The 25,297-nt window shown below is 40.8% G+C and overlaps 2 protein-coding genes across 5 annotated transcripts in view; one reads left to right on the top strand and one right to left on the bottom strand.

Moving 5' to 3' along the window:
• The window catches only part of TBC1D32 (TBC1 domain family member 32), a 199,344-nt gene that overhangs the window by 95,377 nt on the left and 78,670 nt on the right, over positions 1–25,297 (top strand). For all 3 annotated transcript variants that reach the window (XM_084777382.1, XM_084777383.1, XM_084777384.1), the window contains 2 exons: positions 2,029–2,145; positions 8,308–8,396. In XM_084777382.1, the coding sequence (XP_084633508.1) occupies positions 2,029–2,145; positions 8,308–8,396 (206 nt within the window). The remainder of the gene's footprint in view (positions 1–2,028; positions 2,146–8,307; positions 8,397–25,297) is intronic.
• LOC311595048 (MSL complex subunit 3B) lies at positions 15,050–24,157 on the bottom strand. 2 transcript variants are annotated; one of them, XM_084777385.1, is made up of 3 exons: positions 23,929–24,157; positions 23,147–23,234; positions 15,050–17,071 (listed from the first exon to the last, which is right to left on the bottom strand). In XM_084777385.1, the coding sequence occupies exon 3, from the start codon at positions 16,757–16,759 to the stop codon at positions 15,650–15,652; it is 1,110 nt and encodes a 369-aa protein (XP_084633511.1). In that variant the 5' UTR covers positions 16,760–17,071; positions 23,147–23,234; positions 23,929–24,157; the 3' UTR covers positions 15,050–15,649. The 2 variants fall into 2 exon arrangements, with proteins under 2 accessions (XP_084633511.1, XP_084633512.1); XM_084777386.1 differs by lacking the exon at positions 23,929–24,157 and adding an exon at positions 23,821–23,917.

Below are 25,297 nucleotides of genomic sequence, written 5' to 3'. Positions count from 1 at the left end.
ATTTGCCTAGAGTACCATATCAAAAACTACTACAACCACATGCCAACAGAATCATTTTATTTCTTAGAAAGGCTATCCCAGGAACATGAGTGGAACTATTCTATGTAATTTTAATAAGAGACCCTCAGTATGATACTATATGATTGATAGAAAAATCTGCCATTTCCTATCAAAGTGGATACTTATCCAATTTATAAATTATATTTGTAATCCATTACTATAGAGAGGCAGAGATTCATTTATTATTATATCCAAATATTGCTGGATTGATATTTTGATATGTCTAAAGAATTTTTAGTTTTCACATTTTTCCTTTTATATATTCTCTGGATATTAAAGTGATTTTATAAAGGTTATTTTGACAAATCATCCTTTTACTTAATAACTGATCGGTGAATTTGTTTATGCAATTGTTTTGTTGGTGGCTGTGAATACCCCTCTAGTTTCCTTGTAGTTCCTTTCATAGTAATTTAGAGGCACATCATTTCTCTAACCTGCTTTCCTCCTCTTCCTTACTGCCCTCACTTAGAATGATAGTTTCCCTGGTGCTATTCAGTGATAGTGTCCCTAGGTAGCAGTATTCTGTAAATTTTACACTTATCGTTTGGAAAAATTTCTGTTATTTAAATTCTGGATTACAAGGAGTTGTACCTGATAGGGGAAATATGGATACTTTAACTTTAATGCCTGTTCATTCTTTATCCAGAGATATAATTTGCCACAGAGCACCATACATTGGATATATTCACTATATAACCACTGTAACTTATGAAGTGACACTACATTGAGTACAAAATGAGGGAAAAGGAAGTGGTCTCTACTTTTCCTGCTTATAAACAAGGACGGGACAGTGGCTATCCCTGTTCCATAGTATCTGATGGCCATATTTTCATTTGCAGAGAGACCTTAGCCAGAAAAAGAGAAAGTGCAAATTAGTTCTTTTGCAAATGTGTTATTAGTCAATCCCTTTATCATAAGCTTCCTCACCTATTAGTGAGAAATCAAATCAAATAGTTTTTATATTTTTATCAAATTTTGGTGTTTCTTACAGTGAAGAATCTGATTCACAAAATTTCATTCCGCTGAATTTTTAAAATATCCAACTTTTAAACACAACACAATGCTTTCAAATAATTACCAAGTGTGTCAAACTTTGGGAAGAAGATGGAGTCGACTGGAGAGAAAGTGACAAACTCTTGAAGTTAGTACAGTTGAAGGCAGGTGGGGCACGCGAGCAGGAAGAGAGGCGGCTGTGTAGATGGCAGTCAGTTGAAGAAGACCGTATGGCTTCATGTTGGGGAGTGCTGAAAAATGAGGCTGTTGAGACAGGAGCAGAGAATCAAGTGCCCTAAAGTCACCTGAAGAATTCGGACTCCTGCTCTCTAATGATGACTACCCACTCATGCATGCTTTTAAGCTAGGAGCTGAACCTGAGGTCTTTGTGAGAAGCATGTCCCGTCGCTGTTAGGTGGGCGAACTGAAGCGTCACGGAGAGATGCCCTTGGCTTACACATGCCCTGGAGAGGTGATTTTGGTTGGTTAGAGCAGGACAGTGGGGCTGTTTTTCTTAGGAAGGCCATGGCTTTTGAAAATTAGCTATGCTGTCTAGATGATTTGGATTTTCATTGGATATGTTAAGTGATAATTTTATGGACCAAGCCTGAGAATATAGATGTTATTATTTTACTCTCTTGTATTTTCTTAGATATAATAAAGAACGAGAGAGGGAGAACATTTTATTTTTCATCAGAATCTAACTTCAGGAATCACATAGCATTCTGAAGTGTTTTCTAACTCTCCCACGTCCTCCTTAACAGTTGTTATGTTAGCCTTGTAAGCTCTTAGATTATTGGTACTTTTGTTATTTTTTTAACCTATTATGAGTAGATACTACACCCTCACAATAGGTTTATTGAAAAAAAAAACAGCCCTCATAGACATCCAGCTATAACATTTACACGAGTGACTTGTTATATGCAATATTGAAAATAAAAATGAGTTATCTCACTGTCTCTTCCCCTCCCCCAGTCCTTCCTTGCACTGGTGAACCTGCTGTCCTACCCTGCTGTGTATGAGCTGACAGGCAATCAGGAACTTCCTAATAAGGCGGAGTATTCTCTTCGTGAAGTTCCAACAAGTATTATCGTAAGTCACTTTCCTTAAGTTGTTCTCTTTTCTGATTGTCCATTGCTTGAGATTGGTAGCAAAAAATGTTAATTTGACATATGCACAGCCCCCCACCCTCATGCTTACTAAAGTCTGAACTGATTGCTCATCACTGGGTTATCAACTTTTGAGTTATCTGTGAATAACTTCGGTTCCAGCCATGCATCTGGCCCTTTACCTGTCAGAATGCCAAGCTAGCCATCTCCAGCCAGGGAAGCAGTGTACCATATGAACAGGCTTCTGTATAAGTGAGGTTTAGATGGCTACTGGGGTATTAGCTACACTTACACAGCTCCATCCCTGACGAGGGCAATTGGGAATAAATTATATCCAAGGAGTTCAACCTATTTTAATGAATTATGTATTATGTCCATGAAGACAGTATATGCATATTTATTTAATTTGAAATTTAATTTATGCTCAAAATTGCCCATTTTGAAGGGGATGTAGTTCATTACCTTTGAGTGCTTATGAATTAAACACAAATGAATATATCAACATGTGTGCATGTTCATAAAGAATTACTTAATATTAATACTGAAATTCTAATTATTACTTGTCATTGTTACATATTATTGGCTTTAGAAAAATTTTCTTTGTCCTTTATGAGTACTTTTTACCTTTGTTAATTCTAAACATTTGGATTCTTAAAATTGTTTTTTATTGTGGGAAGGTTTTGGTGACAATTGGCAAGTAAAATGTGAAGTTAGATGTGTCTCACATCAAAAGTCTAAGGACGCAGAGCTACTTATTTTCTTAAACCATTCCAGCGCCGTCTCCGTGTTCCCAGCGTTACCTCAGTGCTCATGTGCTTTTATGGTTTGCCTTCTCATTCTGCTGTTAGCTAGCTTGTGGCTTTGAGAGGGCTAAATACTGGTTTTCTTGTCTACCAAGAGATGGCGCTGTGCTGTGTGGTTCAGATCCTGAAGCACAAATACTGTGTGGTGCCATTAATGCTCCGACTCTAAGGTAGTTCTAGTAATTAGAGCCAGAGAGTAGGGTATTGGGTTCCAGGGCTGGGGCGGGGCAGGAGAGCACAGATCCAAGTACTAGTCCCATGTACAAGGGTTTGGTTACCCAAGGTAAAAATAGCCTAAAGATTTATTGTATAACATAATGTTTATAATTAATAGCACTGTATTACATATCTAAAATGCTTGTAATAGAGCAAATGTGAACTGAATGTCTTTAGCAGACACAAAAAGAAGGTAAGAGAAAATTTAAAGTTCATGGATACAAATTATTAAAGGAGTCATCACAGTCAGACTCCCTCCTCAGGGATTTAGGCAAGACTGTCATTGCCTCTTCAACTTCTACATAGTTTTAGTTTAGTTTTTTTAAAAAATATTTTGTGGATATCATATATAGGTACTATGTATACATCTTTCTCTTCCTCCTCCCTCAGATTTGTTCAGTGCTCCCAAGTCCATCTCAAATTCACACTTCTTTTATTATGGTCTCTCTCTCTCTCTCTCTCTCTCTCTCTCTCTCTCACACACACACACACACACACACCACACACATACACACACACACACACACACACACACACACACACATACCTTGAATCCATTTAGTACTGCTTGCATGTACATGTGTTTAGGGCTGACCATTTGGGTTTGATAACTGTCTCAGGGTTACTATTGCTGTGATGAAACACCATGATGAAAAGCAGCTTGGGAGCAAAGGGTGTGTTTCACTCATGGTCCCATTTAGCAGTTCATCATCCAAAGCAGTGAGGGCAGGAACCTTGAGGCAGGAGCTGAGGCGGAGTGCTCCTTACTGCCTTGCTCTCCATGACTTGCTCAGCCTGCTTTCTTATAGAACCCAGGACCACCAGCCCAGGGATGGCACCACCCAGTGGGCTGAGCCCTCCCCATCAATCACTAAATAAGAAAGTGCCCTACGGGCTTGCCTACAGCCTGATCTTATGGAGGAATTTTCTTCATTGAGATTTCCTCCTCTCAGATAATTTTTAGCTTGTGTCAAGTTGACGTAAAACCATCCAGCACAATAACCTATCAGGGAACGTGTCCTCACACAAAACCAGTTCTCTCTCTTTCAGCAGCCAGTCATTGCTTGTAGCTCTTCACCTTGGAGTGGGGTTTGGGAGATTTCTCCTATCTGTTTTGCCATGTTGACCGGTGATGTCATTGTTCAGACAACCAGACTGTTGAAGTTTCCTGGACACAGTTTCTCTAGCAAGTGTAGAAGATACTGTCTTGCTGCCTACATTCTGGCTCTCAGGCTATTAAATATTTCTGTCCTCTCTTCTGGCACTTTCCTTGAGCCTTAGTTATAGAATTGCATTCTAAATATATCATTTGGGGTTATAACCCCCATGCTACTTATTTCTGCATTTAGATCCATTTTGATGCTCTAATATAGTAACCATCTACTCAAAAAGAAGCTTCTTTGGTCAGGAGTGAGAGCTTCATTTATCAGTGGTTATAAGGACAAGTACTTAGTACCCAGTCAGAAGTCATATTAGCTTAGGAGAAAGACAGTCGTAGGTTCTTGTGTGGGGTATATAATTTCTCCATCCATAAGTAATTGTCTTGGTTTATAGTATCAGGCATGAATCACCTCCTGTTAAGCAGCCCTTAAATCCAGTTAGAGAGTTGCTGGTGACTCACAAAATACAAGTGCCACTATTACGCGCCTGGGGGTATTTTGCCAGGCTAGCCATTGCTGCTGTTTACATGCTTCACAGCCAATGGGGACTGTTGTCTTGTTTCTCTCTTGGCAGCATACCACTTTCTGATGCTAAGTTCTCAGGGTGGAGGAGGTTTTCAAGTCAGTTGCAGCTCAAGTTCCAGGCCCAAAACATGTTGTGCTTTTAGGGTCTTAACCTTAAAATTCTGGGAAGCAAATAAGGGTAACAACAAAGCCTTTGCTGGTTTGGGAGTCTCTTGGACCACTGCCCCCCCTCCCCCAGACCAAACCCAAAGGAAGGTTTATAATGCTTGGCATTAGGGTTTTTGTCACATAGCCTGTGGCTTTGGGGGGAAGTATTATTACCCTATATAGAATAATTACATCAAAAATGTCTGTTTGTCTGTCTATCTATTGTCTACCTACCTATCTATCTAATCCATTTGTAATCTATCTTCATATATCTATTATCTATTTATCTGTGTTACATCTATCTATTAACTATCATATATCTGTCATCTATTCATCATCTCTATGTGTCATCTATCCATCTTTCTATCTATCTATCTATCTATCTCTCTATCTATCTATCTATCTATCTATCTATCTGTCATTCGTCTGTCAATCATGTAATGTACTTTAGGCATTTCATGTCTTGCTGCTGCCTGAGTCCAGTTCTTTACATGTCTAACCACCTTTACATAGCCTATGCCTCTTTCTGACTGAAATTTTCCTCTATATTTCTCTTCTCAGGATATTTATCAAATAGCGTGATATTCAGAAGTTATGGGGATTAGAGTACTGACAAGCTTGTAGGATGGTGGTATTGAACTTACTATATACGAGAGCAGCCTTTTCTTCTACTCTCCACTATGGAAAGTCCCACAGAAAATGACTGGCTTCATTTTCATCATAGGATAACCATTAGCAATCCATGCTTGGATGGTACAGTTTTCAGGCCTTATTGACTCATTCCTTATCCTGTATCTGTTCATTTCCTAGAAGCAGTCAGATAGCAGGAGTGGCCACTGGTTACCTTGACCAGAGCGGGCCCTCAGAAGTGAGCCTACCTATACAGAATTTCTTTTTGCCTATCTAGCCGTGGTTGCTGTCGGACTGCTGCCTTTCTGAGTGTATTCTCAAGAAGGACAGCATCCTTTGAACCAGTATTTCTGCAGACTGTTTGCCAGGTCTGGGCTTACACTGGCTTGATGCTGGATCAATGTGATTTAAGAAGCTGATTCCTTTCCTGACATGCCGTGGTGCTTAGAAACCAAAGCCCTCCACGAGGCAGGCTTCTCAGGAGCTCTGCTTTCCTCTCTGGGTGCTGATACATCAATGTAATCCTCTTTGAAGAAGAAATTACTTACTATAACATTTGTTCTCTGAAATACATTATTGCTGATCGATTGCTTCAGTCTTCCCTTCCATCAGCCTGTTGTTGGTAATACCATCTCTTCTGACCATTTTATTTGTCCTAATCTACTATTGAGATTCAGAACCACAACTTCAGATCTCCTAGGTGTGACCAGCTGTCAGTATGCTTTGTGCTGTATTTAGACAGCTGTGCAGATATTTGTTAACTGATGAAGACAGAGGTGGGGCAGCTGTGGAGAATATGACTTTGCAGCTGGGGAGATGAATGTGAGTTATATAGTTCAGTGTGTCACATGGTGATTAGAACAAAGTGTGCCTAGCTAAGAAGAAGACTACAGACCACAGTGACAGACCTTTAAAAATGAGTTTTTTATTCTCTGTTATTCATCAATATTTTGGTTTAAACTTATATATTAGCTATTGTGCATTTCTACAAGATATTAATACATTTGTGAATATATATATGAGGTAGGATATATATGATATATATGAGTAGTATACATATACATACATACATACATACATACATACATACATACATACATACATATAAATGAGATTGAGTGTCATGTAGCTCAGGCTGGTCCTCAACTTGCAGTAATGCCAAGTATGTTCTTGAACTTGTGATCTGTCACCTCCACCTCCCTAATGAAGGGATTACAGGCATGAACCACCACACTTAACTTTGTCATGTTGAGAATCAAGCCCAGGGCCTGGTGCATGCTAGTACACACTACCAACTGTGTGATGTTCTTAGCCCAATATGTACCTTTTTGAGTATTGAGCGTTAGATCTTAGTAGGATAAGTTTACTTTGTCTTTTTTTCCTGAGATTTAATTAGTATTTTCAAATATATTTGGAGTTATTTATTACTTCTTCCTCTTAGAAACTAATTCCATCACCTTTTATTGATGAGATGGAACTGTTTTCTTGTCATCATTCATGAAGGCATTGATACATTTTATTTGACTTTGTCTTTTTCCGAAACCTTCTTTTGCTCTTTTGGCCACAGAAATATGTTGCATTAAATTTACCTTTAATTACAGCATTTGGGAGGTAGAGGCTAGGTGATTGCTGTGAGTTTGATGAGTCCAGGACAGAGAAACCCTGTCTTGAAAAAACAAACAAAAACAAACCGAAAAATAAATCATTGATGTATTTATATGTACAGAAAGTACTTAGGTTTGTACTTAAGACATACACAAAACTAGGCTTCATGTTTTGTTTATAATTATTTTGTTTAGTTGTCTTTTTAAAAAAATTGAGACATAGTCTCACAGTATAGCCCAGGCTGGTCTCAAACTCAAGGCAGTCCTTCTTCCTTAACCTCTTCAGTGCTGGAATTCTGCATATGGGCCATGACATCAGGCACCAAGCAAAGCTTAAAAGAAAAGCTTTTAGAGTTGGCTGTATCGACAGAGAAAGCTGTGTAGTGGACTAATGCTGTCAATACTTGAGACAGCTTGTTGCTTCTGGTTGTGAGCAATAGCTACGTAATGGGAAATCTAGAGTATTAATGCTGGACTGTCACTTGTAGGCTTCATGCCTTAGTGGCTCGTAAGTAGACCAATCTCTCTGTGGGTTTGTCCATCTATTGATTAGCTATTTGTCAGTCATCTCTCTTTGTTTCCTATATGATGCCAATATTCTTCCAGGACTGTAAACTGCTGACTTGCATATATGAGAGAGGCTCTTAACAGAGTCTCAAATAGCTACTATAAAAATATGCATACTGACTGTTTTTGCTTCACATTTGTAGATTTTATATCTGTTTTTAAGAGGAGTTTGTATTTGGGCACTTCTATTATTATTTTATTGTACACACAGTCTGCTTGCCCATTTGAAAGGTAGATGGATATTATGGTTCTCTCTTTGGGGTAGAAATTGAACAGAGTTTAGGAACTTTTGCAATCTTAATGCTCAAGCCTCATGTGGGCCAATAAGTTCGCAGACTCTAGGATGGGTCTGACCCCAGTTCCTCATGCCTTCCTGCTAGTTGCAGTGTGAATCCACATTTGAGAATCACAAATCTAAATGAATATTGATTGCTTTAATTGATTTATATAGCTTCTGCTAAGTAGAGTCTCAGTGTTTCTTTGTTATTTTTAGGATGTAATCGATAGGCTTATCATTTTGAACTCTGAAGCTAAGATTCGTTCTTTACTGAATTATGAACAATCACACATCTTTGGTTTAAGGTAAGCAACTAAACTTTTAGCATATTTTACAAATTGCATAAATTTAGCAGTTGTTATTAATTCATTTTGTGTGACTTTATTATATATGTAAATGTGGTATATATTGCATATGGAGGTGAGTTTGACATTGGATATCTTCCTTGGTTGCTTTTTCCTTTCTTAAGTCAGGGGCTGTCAGTGAACCCGGAGCTCACAGACAGAGATAGCCTGGCTGGCAGTGAGCTCTGAGGAATCTGCCTGTCACTGCCTACCTGTACTGAGGCTACAGCAGGGCTCCTGGTCTTTATGTGAGTGCTTCCGATCATGCTTGTACAGCAGGCACTTCATCCCTGAGTGGTCTCACAGCCCAATCCTATGTACTACCCAAAGGGCTTAAATGGGCTAATTTAAAAATCATATTTAAAGATAGCCTGTCATTCTATAACATTATAGTAAAAGCAAATGATAGCACTTAGGCTTTGATACTGTGGCCTTTGTCTGAATTTAGGTTCCGTGTGATTAGTGATTGTCACTTTGCGCAACAGATAGGGGCCCATGGAGGACTGAGTGTTCTCAGGAGTCACATGAAGACTCTTTCAGCTGGGGTGTGATTAGACCCGTGCCATAAGGAAGCCCTGAAACAGGACCAGACATGGAGGGTTGATCTTGAGGCCCAGATTTTGATCCTTGGTATTGATCATTGAGCCTTGAGGTTGAAAATTTCCTGGTTGAATTCATATTCCTTGACATTTCATTTAATGTGTCCAAGCGGGGAAGAATGCAGATTTTGCAGGGATACGGAGTCTTAGGAATCATCAGTATTTTGCTATTATGTGTATGTGTAGCCTGCTTTCCCACCTAAAAATGAGTGCCCTGAAAAGTGGCTGAATTAAGGAGAATTCATGTTTTCCTAGGCTCATGATTTTCTTTTGTAGGAGCAAAGTAACTTTCTCAGGCATGAGGGAAGCCAGGCGTAACATGCTGACTAAGAAATACAGCGTATGCTCTTCTTTTTAGAAGGCCTCTCTGCTGGCACTGTATCTTACAGCTCTGTACTTCCTTTTTGCTGTTCACTAGTAGGTAAACTTTTTTTTCACATCAAATCTTAACTTTCAAATTGGGACAACACATAGCAAGAAGACACAGGAGATGATAGATTTTAAAAAATCAATAGAATTCTTTTGTATTTGAAAAACTTGTAAAGTTTACTTTTATTTATTTAATGTATGCACTCTTACACACTATGACATGTGTGGAGGTCAGGGGACAACTTGTATGAGTTGGCTCTGAGGGATGGGACGCAGATAATTAGGCTTGGTGGCTAGTGACTTCACCTGCTAATCACCCCCTCTCCTGCCACCTTACATTTCTTTTGTGATATATTTTCCAATTCTTCTTTTTTAAAAAAGAGATTTATTTATTATGTATCCAGTGCTCTACCTGCATGTACACTTGCAGGCCAGAAAAGGACACCAGATGTCATCATAGATGGTGTCTTCTGGGAAATGAACTCAGGTCCTCTAAAAGAGCAGCCAGTGCTCTTAACCTCTGAGCCATCTCTCCAGCTCAGTAGTTCTACCTGGGTTTGAACTTCAGACCTCCAGACTTATGGGCTGGTGCCTTACCAACTGAGCCACCTGAGGCTTCTTCTCCAATTGTTCTTAAAGAGAAAGATTTCACAGAAATTGTTTAAGTTATATGACATAATAAAAAAAATGAAAGCTTGCAGTAAGTATTCTCTGTGTCCTTTCTTCCAGTGTACAAATGGAATTATCTTTCTTGTAGAAAGTGTACTACCATCCTATTGCTGACAGATTTGAGTGGTACTTTCTCAGTCTGCATTCTGGGCTCTCAGGACTGGAAATATAGAGTGATACTTTCTCACAGTTTGCATCCTGGGCCCTCAGGACTGTGTACCAGTGTGTGGTGGAGCTGCACTCATACAGCTGTGAAATGCAAGTCATTCACACTATTATCCTTATAGTGATGTGAGAATTACATATGAACAATTCAAAAGTCTTAAAACAGTGTCTGGCACATACATAAACTTGGAGTCACAGAACTAACAAATAGCACTTTGTGTGTCTTAGTACTTAACTAGCTCTATTCTGGTCTATGTTTCACTATGGAGCAAACTTTGCCAGGCCATCAGTCTTGTACACAGTGCAGAGTAATTCACTACATTACAACCTTAGTGCTCGGAGAAAAGTACTTTATATAGAAAAGTTTGTATGCTAACATTGGGGTGGTTTTTTTTTTTGGCAGTTTTTAAAAATTAGTGTTTTGATTTTTTTAAACATTAAAAATTGTTTATGTGGTGCCTGTGCACAACACCTGCATAAATTTTGTGCACATATACCTGCTTAAATTTATGTATGCCATATGTGTGCAGTTGTTTACAGAGGCTAAAGGAGGGTGTCAGATTCCTTGTAACTGGGATTTCGAAAGGTTGTGAGCACCATGGTGTGCATCTGCTGCAAGTGCAGTAAGATTCCTTAACCATTGTGCCATTTCTCCAGCTCTTTCTGACAAGTTTTTGTTTTGTTTTAATAATTGCATTCATTATTTTTCTCCTTGGCTGTAACAAAATACCTGAGAAAAGCAACTTAAAGAAGAGCAGGTTTTTTTGTTTGTTTGTTTGTTTTTTTGTTTTTTGGTTTTTTTTTGCATCACGCACTCAGGGCACAGTCCATAACATTGGGAGAAGCGTCATGGCAGGGCATGAGGCAACTGTTCATATTCTCCGTTAGGGAACAGAAAAAGCTGAATGCTGGTGGAGCCCAGGTGGCTGTCTGCTTTTTATGAATGAACCTCCAGGCTGTGGAAAGGTGTTTCCTACATTTACAGTCTTGTCATCTCGGTGAACGAAGTCTAGAAAACCCCTCACAGACTTGCTTAGAGTTGCTTAGATACTCATCTCTTGAGGGATTCTAGTCTGTCAAGTTGACAACGAACATGAACTATCATAATAATCAGTTCATTTTGCTGTGTTTTAAAGTATTCTCATTGCCTCATTCAGTTGTCCTTCTGAGGGAGATAGCTCAAGTCAGTTCCGTCCACTATTTAGTGTTCCTCGAGGCCTTGCGATAGACCAGGGGATCCCACTGTGCCCGAAACTTCTGCTTCTTTGTGTCTTAGAATTTTACTGGATCTCTCCTTCACAGCCATGGTGTTGTGCCTGGGTTTCTGTCTTCATCCTGCCATTCTCTACAGGGTATTAGTTGTCTCTTGTGTGTGTCTGGCTTCTGATGCTTATACCAGTCCCTTTATCTCTGCTTCAAAACTCTAGAAATACCATTAATGGCACATTTGAAGGAACTTTTGTCAAAACACGTCAATGACATAATATGGAGCTTAAAGAAATGGGGCTTATGGCTTTTCTTATTTCAACAATATCACATGCTATTTAGAACTCGGAAGTCTAATTTGTCATGATAGCCTTGGAGAGCTTACATGGCCACTCTCTTCCTCAAGGAGATTGATCCTTTAATGAGCCCCTGTGCTTCTTCCAGTCTGTTATGTCATGTCACCCTGGATCATTCCCAGCAGGGTGACAGTGTCTCCATTCTTATGACCTACGCTGAAAGAAGCTGCCCCTGATCCCCTCTTCCTGCAGCCACGCCCTTTCTCTGCCTCCCACCCCATTTGCTTCTGTTTTCACTTTGAGTGTGTAACCTCAGAGCCGTGCGTCCATCTGCCTGGCAAGACCAAGATGACGCCCATGCCAGTGGTTCTGATGCAAACCCTTTGCCTGATTCTCATCCTGTTGTAACTTTCAATAGCATTTGAAATAATAGTCCTTGCCCCCAGCCCCGTCTAACAGTTGCCTGTGCCTGGGCGTGGTGACTCATGCCTGCGATCCCAGCCCGTGGGAATTGGTAGCCTGAGCACCAAGAACATTTAAAGCCATCCTTGCTACATGGGGAATTTGAGGCCACACTGGGCTATCCTAGACTCTGCTTCAAAAAACAAAACCAATTTGTTTTTCTTTTTTTGCTTTTGTAATACTATATACTTCTGGGGCTGTAATTTCTGCATCTTTTTCTGAGAATAGTCTTTGAATGTAATGCTGTAGGTTTTGTTCTGGGCAAGCCCCTCTCCCCCTTCCCATACTCTATTTTTAGTTCTTATCACGTTTGGCCTTTTGACATCTCAATTCTTATTTCTCAGGCATCAAAAACTTAATATGTCAAAAAGTGAACCCCGGAATCTCCTATTCCTCCCAGAAAAGCAAACAAAATGAATCTTTTGTTTTGGTCTCATTAAGTGGCTCATCCATCTCTTTAGTTGCTTTAGTTTGAAACTCATTTTTTTCCATTGTTTTTCAAACAGTAATTTATCTTTATTATAAATAAATTAACCAATATGGGAAATTAAGTATAATAAATTAAGTAAAATTCCTCTTAATTCACAGTGTCATTATTAATATTGAAGAAAATTATTCTAGACGTCATTGTGTAGGTAGTAGAAAGAAATTCAGTTATGAAGGTGGAATCGAGAATGCCACTTTAAATTCTGACTGAATTCTACAGGAAGAAAAAGACACTCTGGTGAAAAGGAAGGAATTGCTGAATTTCAAATAACTTTTTTTTTTCTCACTTCAGTAAGTACTTTCCTCAGGCTCCCTGTAAGGTTAAGAAATAAGATTATGTAAAACCCTTCAAGAGATTTGAACATTATATTTCATTTTTAGACAGAATTGACTCTTCTGTGAACGATGAAGACATTACTGCTTCCATTGGCCTCCTGCTTTTCTCATCTCTATCTGTCTTAGTCTGTTTTCTATTGTTATAACAAAATCCCCGAGGCTGGGTAATTATGAAGCATTTTATTTGCTTCGTGCTTCTTACGGCTGGAAGGTATGAACAGTGTGGTGCTGGTGTCTAAGCCACAGTCCTTAGCTGGGCTGTAATACAAGGGAAAAGCAGAAAGGGAACCCACCATGGCCCGGAGGCAGAACTCACGTGGCAGGACAAGAAGCTGGATGGATTCTGATCCACATTGGTTGTTTGTATTACAATTAGTCATGTAGTAAAAGTAACCAGGGCCTTGTGGGAACTGAAATGGGCCCACCGGGAACTCCGATCTGAAGGAGACATCCCATTGACCTCGCCACCTTACGCTAGGTCCTGCCTGTTAAAAGTTCTACCACTTATCAAGCTTCCATGAGATGAATTCTTGGGCAGTGCGCTCAAAGGACAGCTAAATGAGGGTACCCATGGTGAGCCTCCATCCTTCCACCTTGCCTGAGAAGTTAGCGGCTCTGCCTAATCTTGAACCTGCCTCCATGAATCTGAGGCCACCCCGAGTGCCATGGGTTTCTCAGTATAGTGCCTTTTATATATAAACAGAACTTTTCTTACTTTTTAAAAAAAGATAGGGTCTCTCTGTGTAGACTGGGCTGGCTTGAAATTCACATCAATCCACCTGTCTCAGTCTACTGAGTGAATATGTGTAACTTCAAAATATACAAAGTTGGGGGTGGCGTGGAGAGGTTAGCTAATGGGTTAAGAGCATGGGCTGCTCTTCCAGAGGACCTAGGTTCAATTTTCAGCACCAACATCACAACCACCTGCAACTCCAGTTCCTGGGAATCTAATGCCCTCTTCTGGCCCCAGTGGGAATAGAGCAAGCATGTGACAGAGACATAAATATATATATAAGCAAAACATCTAAACACTTAAGATGAAATAAGAAAAAAATTCCTCTTCTCGGTGGTGTTTACTCTGCCTCTGGTTGCTGAACGTTGTGTTCTGCTCTAGACGAGGGTGATCAGTGGCAAGGAAATAAGATGTTAATATTACTGTCTCCAACCCCAGTGTCTGCTGAGGGTTCTTGAATTAATACTGATGTAATTAATACAGAAAACATATTGAAATTAGGCCTCCCCTTTTCCCATTTTGAAAATCATTGTGAGACACCTCTGGAGAGTTGCTATAATGTATACCTACCTTTTCTGGGCATACTGTTTCTTATTTGTTCAGCTTTAACACTGAGGAAGGCATGTTCCTATCTCCCTGAAACAGTTACTGCGACTCTGCGCCTCTCAGTGTCTTCACTTTGCCCATCCTGAAGGCAAAGCTTGCTTTCTGAGCCGCCTTCCCAGTGTGACGTTTGCCTCTAAGGTTGCTCCTACAGACTGAAAAATTCCAAACTTTTCTTGTCTACCCTGTTGCTCAGTACTTTTATTTTACATTTATTTGCAAAATCTATTGGTTAATTAAAAGAATTGTCTGAGAACGTTCATCTTACCCAAGGTTTAGCAGTTTAGTTTTCCTAGCCATCTGTGGCATCTAGAGAAATATGTTTTTCTCAGGATGTTTTATGTTTTAGCATACAAACTGCTTATTACAAAGTAAAAAAAAATTACAGCAGCAGTTTTTCATTATATCAGATTGCCAATGAACTTTCGGTCTATAAAATTGCCTTTAAAAATTCACTTCTTACATAGTAATTCTTAAGCATACATTTAAACTTAATATAGTTTAAAATGTTAATGTAATTTTCCTAAACTTAGTTTCCTTTGCTCTTATTGAGATTGTAATATCTCATATCAAACTGTCGCTCATTCTTTTCAAAACAAAACTAGGGAATCTACTTTGTGCAATGGCTTATGAGTTATTGGTTTTCTTTTTATTTCACGTTTATGCGCCAACAAATTCTATATGCGAATAGAGAAGCTTTATGGATAGTTTTTTTCCCAAACAAGACAAAAATTCTTTATTTAGATGACCAAGAATGATGTTTCACAGAGAGGGAACATTTACAAATCTGCAGTTGCAAATTCTCTTGCTGTTACAGTTCATTTCCCCCAAAATCATTTGAGGTGCCACTCGTCCAAATATAAACTCAGTGTGCTGAACAGAGTCCTTCAGTCTCATCACATAGAAGAATCTTCCAAAACAGTTTGCGCGATGCTAAGCAAACTAAACGTGTTTCTCGCTAATAACATCCTGTGACGTCTACCAGAGCATCCTAAGTATACTTTCATGAATGTTCTCTCTGAATACAGCAGGCTGCTTCCTGCTGTCATACAAGCTTGAGCAATAGCATGGGGTTTTTTGTTTTGTTTGTTTTTCTTAAATTAGCTAATGAAGCAACTTTACCTCCCTCCGGCCATGACAACCACACACAGCTCAGGAAGTAGTTCTTAACAGAAATAACTACATTATGTGAACAACTCAAATACCCAGGCCTCCCCCAAGTTGGGCCCACCCCAAACACAAAACACAAAGCCAGGTGGAGCAGCTGTGCTTCCAGAGCCTGCAAAAAGGTTAACAGATTGCTCTGGGGTTCTTGCTGCTGTAGTGTGCCTCACAGGCGGAGACATAGGCTGACTCCAGGAAGAAGTCAGCCTGGTATTCTGCTAAGAACCTCAGAAAGAGATCCAAGTGCTTCAGTAATGCCTTTAGATTTTTCTCGGTGAAGGACATCTTTCCAAGAATCTCTGGAAGTTTCACAAACAGTCGCAGTAAATGTTGTGCGCCATAAATGTAGGAGGGGGGCGGTGGCTGGTGTCCTGGGGGGTAATTGTCAGGCACCAGCTTCCAGGACAGGATCTCATTTATTTCCTCAGTTGTCCCTTCAAAGCCAGCAAACAGAGCCCCCGCCTCCTTCCCTGGAGCCAGAGGACTGGGGGAAGGTGCTGTGCCATGCACAGGTGTCTTTTGCAAGTGCGGGAACAGCTTGGGCACACTGCGCTTGGCCTGAGGCGAGGCCCGGTCCTCTGACTGCCAGTGGCCGCTGTGGCGCGTGGACCGCCTGGGAGCCCGCAGAGCGTCCGCCTCCGCTTTGCGCCTCTTGGGGGCGGCTGGCCCCGTCATGGGTTGGCTCTCCGTGGGCTGCGGTGTGGACGGGCCAGGCCAGGTCGCCTCCTGGCTCCTGCCAGTGTCGGAGGCTCTCTCCTCGGTGGGAAAGAAAAAGGTGGAGGAAGTCACCATTTCATACTGCGCTTGTTCCTGAGGGTAGAGCAGCACCAAGGGGAGCGCGTGGTCGAAGGTGATGCGCAGCCCGTCCGCCATCTCCCTGCACAGGCCCACGCTCCTCTCGGGCGCCGCGCGCGGGGGCTGCTGCCGGCGATCCCCGGAAGCCAGCGCGCTCGCCGAGAAGTGGCGCACGTAGCATTCCAGGATGGTCCCCACGTTGGTCTGGCAGGGCAGCCTCACCAACCGCCGCCTGCGGTTGATGTAGTAACAGTCGTCCGCCAGCCGCTGCTGGAGCACTTCCGGGATGGGGATGCGGACGGCCCTCTCGTCCGGTTCCCTCTTGGCGTGCTGATCCGAGTCCCGTTTGCCTTTCGGCCTTTGGTCTCCATCACCTTGTTCACTCACTTCATCATCCTTGTCCTCTCCGTCGTCCTTAGGGCCACAGCCCAGAGTGGCCATCGTCGCCAGGGCTCCAGACACTCGCAGCGCTTTCCCCTGCCAGCCTAGGCTCCTCAGGCGGGGCTGTGGCTGCTCCGGTTCACACTGAAACCTGAGACTTTATCTGCACCTCTGAGCCGGAGGTTTTAGGCTGCCACCTCCCATCTCAGCCTTTCAAATGGATCAGAGAGTCTAGAACTTTCTCTGTTTTGTCTTCCCTAGCAACAACATGAAGCTCTCTGAGCAGCTCAGCACTCGCGCCTCAGTTGGGGGTCAGGCTGGAAGTGCAGCGCTTTCTGGGTGGAACTGAAATTCTTTTAGTCCCCTATATGCCTTTAGGATAGAAAGTAAAAAAAAAAAATCTTAAAAATAAATTTAGATTAAGGATTGCTTATTTCAACAGTTAATAAATAACAGGTGAGCGTTAATATTCCATCATAGCAAGTCACGTAATTATGTATTCCCAATCACCTAGCTGCTAATTAACTGATTAATTTAGTAATGAGACATACTTAAAATTACTTAATGAAAATTATTAATATCAGACATTAGAATATAACTGTGACTACAAATTCCTCGTTTTAAAAATTTATGTACGTGCGCACATTCACACATAACTATATACACACCCAGTACTTTTTTTCTTCTTTAATTTTTATAATTTATTCATATTACATCCCGGTTGTTAACCACTTACTTGTATCTTCCCGTTCCCAACTTTTTCTTCTTTATATTAAATGATCATCTGTTGCTTATTGATTAATCACTAAATAAATGTTTTATTATACAGATAGAGTCTTCAGTGTTCATAAAATTAGGCTTTATGAAAATTTTAATTGAAACCTGTAGATGAATATATGGACAACTATAATTATTGTTTTACAACAAATTCTTAGACTTGGTATTGGTGATGTTGAAGAATTAGCACATTTTTAACTATACATTTTTGTCCACTCTTTCTCTGTGTGTCTCACAGTTTGTGACTGCATTCTGCCAACTTAATGAAATTTATTTCTTTCATTCAGTTGTTCACTGGTTCAGACACTATTTAAGTCTCAAGCAAGCACTGTGCTCTATTAGTTATTCTTTGTGTGTCTTTTGTATTATATTTATTTATTTATTTATTTGGTCACTTTGCCAATTTTTTTCTCCCCTTTTATCTACACTTTTATTTTCCTCTGTCAGTTATAAGAGTTTTATAGAGACGAGTCTTCAGTCCTGTCAGTTCTTTCTACAGTGGCTTCAATAAGTAGTTCTGAGCTTTTATTGCTTTTATTTTGTTTGCTTTTATTTTTATGTTTGTTTTCTGATACTGTGGTCTTGCCATGTAGTTCAGGCTAGCCACCTCTTGCCTTCCCTGCCAAGGCATTACACTGCCTTCACTGCATTACAGACGTGTTCCACTTGACCTGCCAGTGATCAGCTCTTTACTTAACCCGTGTATGTGCCTGTGCCCCCAGGCTTAAGCATTGCTGTGAGCACACACACAGCTTCTACTGAACATTCAGATTTGCTAAATATGTAAATTCATCAATACATATCCATAACAAAAGATATAACTTAGCATGCTCCTATCCTATACTTTTATATGTATATATATATATTTTGTCAAGCTATATATTTACAAAAGCTCAAACCAAACTGCAGCGTCAGGGGGCTCCCAGAGCCTTCCTGCAACTCAGATATGCATTTGGTGAATAGAACTCTAGGGGTCAAGACTCCCCAAAGTTTCCACTTACATCTCAATGCTCACGCAGAGTCCTGGTTGCAAACTGACTCTACCCCCTTCTTCCTCTACAAATGATTTTTTGTAAATGTTGAAATCACGAAACTTCAGACTGTGCATGGCTACTGTTTTTATAATGTGTGTCCTATTTTTTGGGTTTGACTTTCAGGAAAGTAGGGAGTTTTCTCCAGTGCTGTGGTAGGAAAACTTCCTATTAAATAAGTGAAATGTAGTTAAGTAGGATAAATCCACATGCATGAGTACATGTAATATTCAAATGAATATTATGTGATACATATATGATAATATGGTTAGAGTTTGTAAAGGCATACTTTATAGAACTTATGATGGTATACAAGTAGACTTAAATTATTGTTAAAAATGACGTGTGAATGCACTGAATTGATAGCAAGAAAAAGTGTGGGAGAGAGAGAGAGAGAGAGAGAGAGAGAGAGAGAGAGAGAGAGAGAGAGAGAGAGAGAAAGGGGTTTGAGGTTGTGGGAAGGGAATAAATGAAGAGTGTTCGGGCATAACACCCAAGGCCTATCCGCACAGAATCACTCCTGTACCCTCGACGGGTGCCTTCCTTCTCACACTAGTGGTATGTAACATGTTAAAAGAAGCATACAGTGTTTCCAGTAATTAAAAGTAGAATTATTCAGAAATTTTTCTTGGGTTGTGCAAAAACTTCTAAGGTAGTGGTTCTCAACCTGTGGGTTATATGACCCCTTTCGGAGTTGAACAACCCTTTCACAGAGGCTGCCTAAGACCATCAGAAATAAATTCATAACAGTAACAAAATTACAGTTATGAAGTAGCAAGGAGAATGATTTCATGGTTGGGGGGTCACCACAACATGAGCAAATGGATTAAAAGGTCACAGTATTAGGAAGGTTGAGAAACACTGTATGGGTTACATTATATCAAAGAACACATTATAAAACAAGTGAAAGAGTTTCTAATTTCACAGATTTCATTCAAACAGCTCAACTATTTCACATTAAAGTAATTTTTAGTTCTAGCGGTGAAGGAGGAAAGAAGAGAGAAGGGAAAACGGCTGGGAGAGATAGGAGAGGAAAGGAGTGTTAGAAGATAATGCCACAGGGAGGAAGAAGAGGGAAGGAGCGGGAAAGAAGAAGAGAGTAGGAGAAAAAGGGCCAAAGGTGGAGTAGAGGGAGGGAAACGGTGAGGGAGGCTAAGCGAGCATGCAGGCGTTTGTTTCTGGACAAAATAATTCGCACAAACAACTTTTGGGAGAGACTTGTTTTGATTCAGGTTTCAGGCCATGGCCAGCTTCGGCTGTCCACAGTCCTTTGGGGGTCAGGCAGGGTGAGGCAAAGCTGCTTACCCAATGGCAGTTAGGAAGAGCAGAGAGGAAGAGGTCTGTGTGACATAAACCGTCCCGGGCACATCCACACTGGCCTACTTCCTTCAGATAGGCTTCTCCAGTTCCCCTATTTCCTAGTTATTCACTCAGGTAAGAATCCATTAGAGACAACCCATTGATGAGGTCAACACCCCTCATGGCCAGTCACTTCCAAAAGGTCCTCCTCTACACGATGCCCTGGAGACCAAGTCTGTATAGCACACAGGAGTCTTTGGGGGGGGGGGGAATGTTTAATATCTCAAACTGTTAGAGGGGATATAGGATGAAATGGGACGGGGGACTGTGAGTGGATATGTGACACTAGTGAGGACATTGAGAGAAAGACAACTAAGGTACCGTGTGCTAGTGTTAAATTTCAGCTTCTTCTATGCTAGCTTAGTATGCTCCTTTTGCATCCGACACAGTCTTTCTTGGTAGTTGTGCATGAAAATACGTCACTGAACCTTAGTATTCTGGCCTTGTTTGTGCACAATGCTCCTGGAGTTAGCACGGACAGGGCCACAACATAGGGACTTGAAACATGGCTGGTGTGAGCTGATTTGCCTCATTTCCCAACTGTATTGATTGAAACAATCTCTTGTTGGGCTATTGTTTTGATCAAAAGTAGGCTATGCTACCTGTGACTATTAGAAAATACACAAAGAAGTGTTGGCATCTGCGGATAAGCCCTGGTATGCTCTTTAGCTGTAGGCTATCATGTAGGGCTATAATAGTAAACCAGATGTTTTTAAATTACTAGAACTATCAAATAAAACATGCTTAGAACATTTTTTGATGATCTACATAAAAACCTCTTACTTGCTATATTTGTGATCTTAATATACATATATAGCATGAATTGCAAAATGTCATCAACTCAATATAATAATTTTATATCCATTTATATGCATATATATGAATATTATTTGCTGGCAGAACTCAATTGCAATTTCACTAGAAATCTTTGTTTAACAAGCTAATCCTGAAAGTCTTACGAGTCTGGACTGATCCCAGGTATGGATAGTTCTTTGCCCTAAATTTCTGACAGTATATAGTGAGTTGTTGCTAAGAGAATCTGCACTTTGGTAGGTCCAGTTTCCATGGTTCTCAGTCTTTCAACCAGGAAGAATTTTATGTCAGGGTTAAAATATAAATTAGACAAAATTGTTTGGGATGACAGACAGTTGTGTGCCCATGCCTTTCTCTCTGTCCGACTGTAAATGGTTTCAAACAAAAAACGCACTTATTCAGTATTGCCCCAGTAAGGCACAAAGACTCTTTAAAGTGTAATGTAGAGCTTAGAGCATAACTTTGTTGATTTGTTCCATCTGAGCAAAAGCAAAGGTCTTCTGTGTATAAACTTTCTTTTTTCTGCAGTGCCAGCTCTTGTTCTTGTCAGAACACATGGAGAATATGTTATTTCATAGTCTCTATCTGCTCTCAACCTGTGGTTCCCAACCCCTTTGGCAAACCTCTATCTCCAAAAATATTTACATTATGATTTATAGCAGTAGCAAAATTACAATTATGAAGTAGCAACTGAATTAATTTTATGGCTATGGGGTTGTCACCACACGAGGAGCTGTATTAAAGGGTCACAGCATTGGGAAGATTGAATTATTTTCTTTGGAATTTATATTTAGGTCTTTAAACAATGTAGAATGCTGTCTTGATGCTGCAACATCAGACATTTTGTCTCTGATCTTTAGGGACTTAGATGCTTAGAATTTAGATTTTCTCAGCTCTCTCTCCCTCACTCTAGTTTTTATTACATTCTTGATGGGAACATCCCTGAACCTTACATTATCATGTCATATAAAAATTATTCATTGATGGGTTAAGTATCAGTACAGTATGGCTGTATTGTTCTTCCTATAACTCAAATACCAGGATGATTTTATAGTTGCTTTATTTTGTATGTGTCTTCTACTAAGTTGTCTTGAGACTATCTCAAAACATAAACCATTTCTTCCCCATATTATGTCACACGCACATAATGCCATGACGTTCTAGGCATATGCACTGGTTCTACTTAAGGTGCTTCATTTTGGAACAATCCCCTAAGATAATTATTTTCAGGTACTTTTGAAAGATCTCTGATACAAATAGGGCACAGAGAAAGTAAACTATTTACTTCAGATGATATTAGTAATCTGTAAAGCTGGGATTTGGATCTAGGCTCTCTGATTTCAGAGACCGTAACACCCAACCCAGTGCATTGCTGAGGGTCCCATTACCATTATCCTGGTAACACACATACACACGCACATCACTGGATTAATGACTTCTCTCATTGCAGTGACATAGCAAACTCTTGAGAGAAACAACGTAATGAAGGGTGTCTCCTGGCCCCCCACTTTGAAGGTACAGTCCAGCATGGTAGAAGGATTGGCAGCAGGAGTGTGCTGCTGTGCAGTAGCTGCTTACATTGCTTAAGCACCCAGATGCTGCTGCTCAGCTCCCCTTTTCTTATTTACGTAGTGTGGGACTCCAATCTATGGAATAGTATTGCCCATATTTAATTTGGCTTTTCCCACTGAACGCATTCTAGAAAACCCTTGATAGATATGGCCGGAAGTCTGTCTCTTCTGTGATTCTAGAACCTGTAACATTCATAACCTGCACAGCTGTCACATCTACTTCCTATTTTCTGGATCCCTCCCTTGCTCTGATGGAGCCATTTTCTAAATAAGAAAGGATATGGGGGCACAAAATGCTAATGAAAATGCGATAGTTTAGTAACTGATGGAGTAGGGCCAGAATACAGATACTCATAAACATTTCAGTTTGAGTGTGGGAAATGACACAGGGACTCCAAAATAATCTTTTGGGTTTATGAGAGTATAGAAATGCTAAAAATTAGAGATACTTTCCAAAATGACATTGAGAAGCCACAGTGAAGTCTGAGACCTGCATGGGATCAGTTCAGTCCCTGTTAGTTTGCCCTCAGAGTCCGTGAGGCCTCTCCCTTGGCAGAGCATCTGTGGATTTACATAGTTTGGCAAGGTTGCTTTTGAGAAATGCTGAGATAAGACACTGCCACTTCAAACTCTAGAGTGATTTCTTTTCCCTCCCCAATTTCTTTTTTTTCTAGAATTTCTAAAATTCACTTCTCTACTTAGTTTTTTCAAAAAGCATCTGACAATAATTTGTATAAGGATTATTATAACAAAATATAGTATCTTTAATAATAGTGTCTAATATTTACAGTAGTTCTTGTCAGAAATCACCAAGTACTTAAAATAGTGTGAGTCATCCAAGCCTGAGAGCACTCACCCCCCCCCCCCCTTTAAGTAGTTTACCTGAAGGTCCTTACCTGCTGGTGAACTCCATTTTTTTCTTAGTTCATTTATAATCTCATCTTCATATGTGTAGACACGTTCTCTAAATCACAAAATCAGCACCTTTGATGAGAAGGGAGGTAGAGACGGAAGGAAAGAATGAGGTTAACTATAGAAATAGTTACTTTACAGAGACAGGCATGGCTAGTACAACTCTCACCCCTACAGATGACTATGAGGTTTGAACTGGTATTTTTATCTTCCCTACTTTTGCTTCCAATTCCGTGTCTAAAGCTGTATTTTTTGTGGGTTGCATTGATCCTGTGCTGGTTTTTAGTGCAAGATGGGCATCCTTTTTTTTTTTCTATTTTTTTTAATTGAAAAATAAAATCACTCATATTACATCTCAATTGCTATCCCATCCCGTGAAGATGGGCATTCGTAAGAGTTGCTAAGGGTGTTCTCTAGACCCAAGCCTTCCCCTTCCTTCCCCTCCCTATCCTAGGTAACTAAGGTCTGTCCCTACAGCCCTGCTGCTTTTTGGGTAAGTGCCATGTGGAGAGCTTGACATTTCTACACATGGCAGAGGCAGAGGGATTCTAGAACCGCTCAAATCCTGTGAGACTTTTCTAGACAAGTATAACTTCTATCTACTCGGCCCAGACCACTGGGGGCACTGACCACAGACCAGATTCCACCAAAGTCCAACCTGGCAAATCCAGGAGCTGGGTGCAGGTCAGTGGAGCCTGCGCGCTCCAAGGCAGCCGCATCTCTGAAAAGCCTCTCCCCGCACGGGTGAGCATTCGGAAAGCCGTACCTCTACTGTTGTCCACAGGACTCCAGGCCAAGCGCAGGCGCAGTCCCTTCTCACCCACGTTGTTGACTGCTTTTGCAACTTTGTTGGAGAAGGGTGGGGACCTTGCGAATCTTGCCGGTTTCAGTTTTTACCGGATTTGTCCGGTGTACTTCCTGAATCTCTAGCGCCCCCTCCTCCCTGCTTGGAGGGGACGTTTCAACTTGGAGGAAATGGCTACTTCCCATGGGGTGGCACCGCCCCTAGTGACTTGAGCCCTCCCACATCAAACATCAATCAAGAAAATGCACGACAGACTTGTCCCCAGACCAATCTGCTGCAGGCATTTTCACACCTGGGGTTTCTGCCTCCAGAGTGACTAGTTGGTAGTGAGAGGACCCAAAGCTAGCCTGCACAGCTGCAGGAGGACATTTTGTCTCTGTGGGCACTGCTTCCAGCCTCTAAGACCTGAGGCCCCACCCCATGACCACAGCTCAGGGCCTCAAGGTGATCTGCTATGCCAGAATTGCGGAATTGCAGGCTCTTTCTGCCAGGGGCTGAGCTCAGCTGACACCGCCACAGCCCAAGAGCTGTGAGGCTTCTTTCTTCCCTGTAATGACTCTCAGAGAGTACCCTGCTGGTTCTGAGAGTTCAAACCCGCTTCTTTAAATCCGTCATGGCGATCCTTTTTAAAGTTGCTTTATCCCTTTTAAAGATTGTTAATTATGATTTACAGATTACTTCATATTTGTAGTCCGTTCTGCTTGTTCACTCTCTTCTTGGAGAAGCCTGGGACAAGGGAGAACCTGTCAAAAATATAAGTGGATCTTCAATTACTTGTGCACATTACACTCAGCTATCAAATGGCATTTTTATAAGAAAAGGTTAAGCTGACCCTAAGAACACAGTAAGTTTTATGAACATACGAATTATATGTGCAGCATAATCTTCAGTTTATGTGAAATTTTCTCTAGCTCCAGAAGAAAAAAAAAAAAGATCAAGTCTGGCTTTTAGATGGTGCCTGGGTGCAACTGCTGTTCTTTTGACCATGTAGATTTCAAAGAGGGGATTTTAAAGTACAATATCTACTCACTCACTTTGTCTGGACAGATAAGCACTTAGGCCTTGATTTTTATAGCTTTATGGGCCGTGGCTGATGACTGGAAAGGATGGTCAGGGCTCAGGATACAGGCATTACAAGATATACTTAAGAGGATGGGTTGAATATAGCACTTCTGACTCCACTAGGAGCCAATGGTTAGTTTCTGGTCCTGTGGACACACAGGTGGACCTGATTAAACTAAGTAAGTCACAGGGCAGAGCAAAGCGTCGTGAATCTAGGAAAGGGCCTGGTAGGCAGGTGCTAGGGAGGGTGATGGAGATGAGAAGGAGA

This window comes from Acomys minous (assembly GCF_964271855.1).
Source record: "Acomys minous genome assembly, chromosome: 3".
In the NCBI taxonomy this organism is placed as follows: Eukaryota; Metazoa; Chordata; class Mammalia; order Rodentia; family Muridae; genus Acomys; species Acomys minous.
This window is presented reverse-complemented; position numbering and strand designations above follow the sequence as displayed.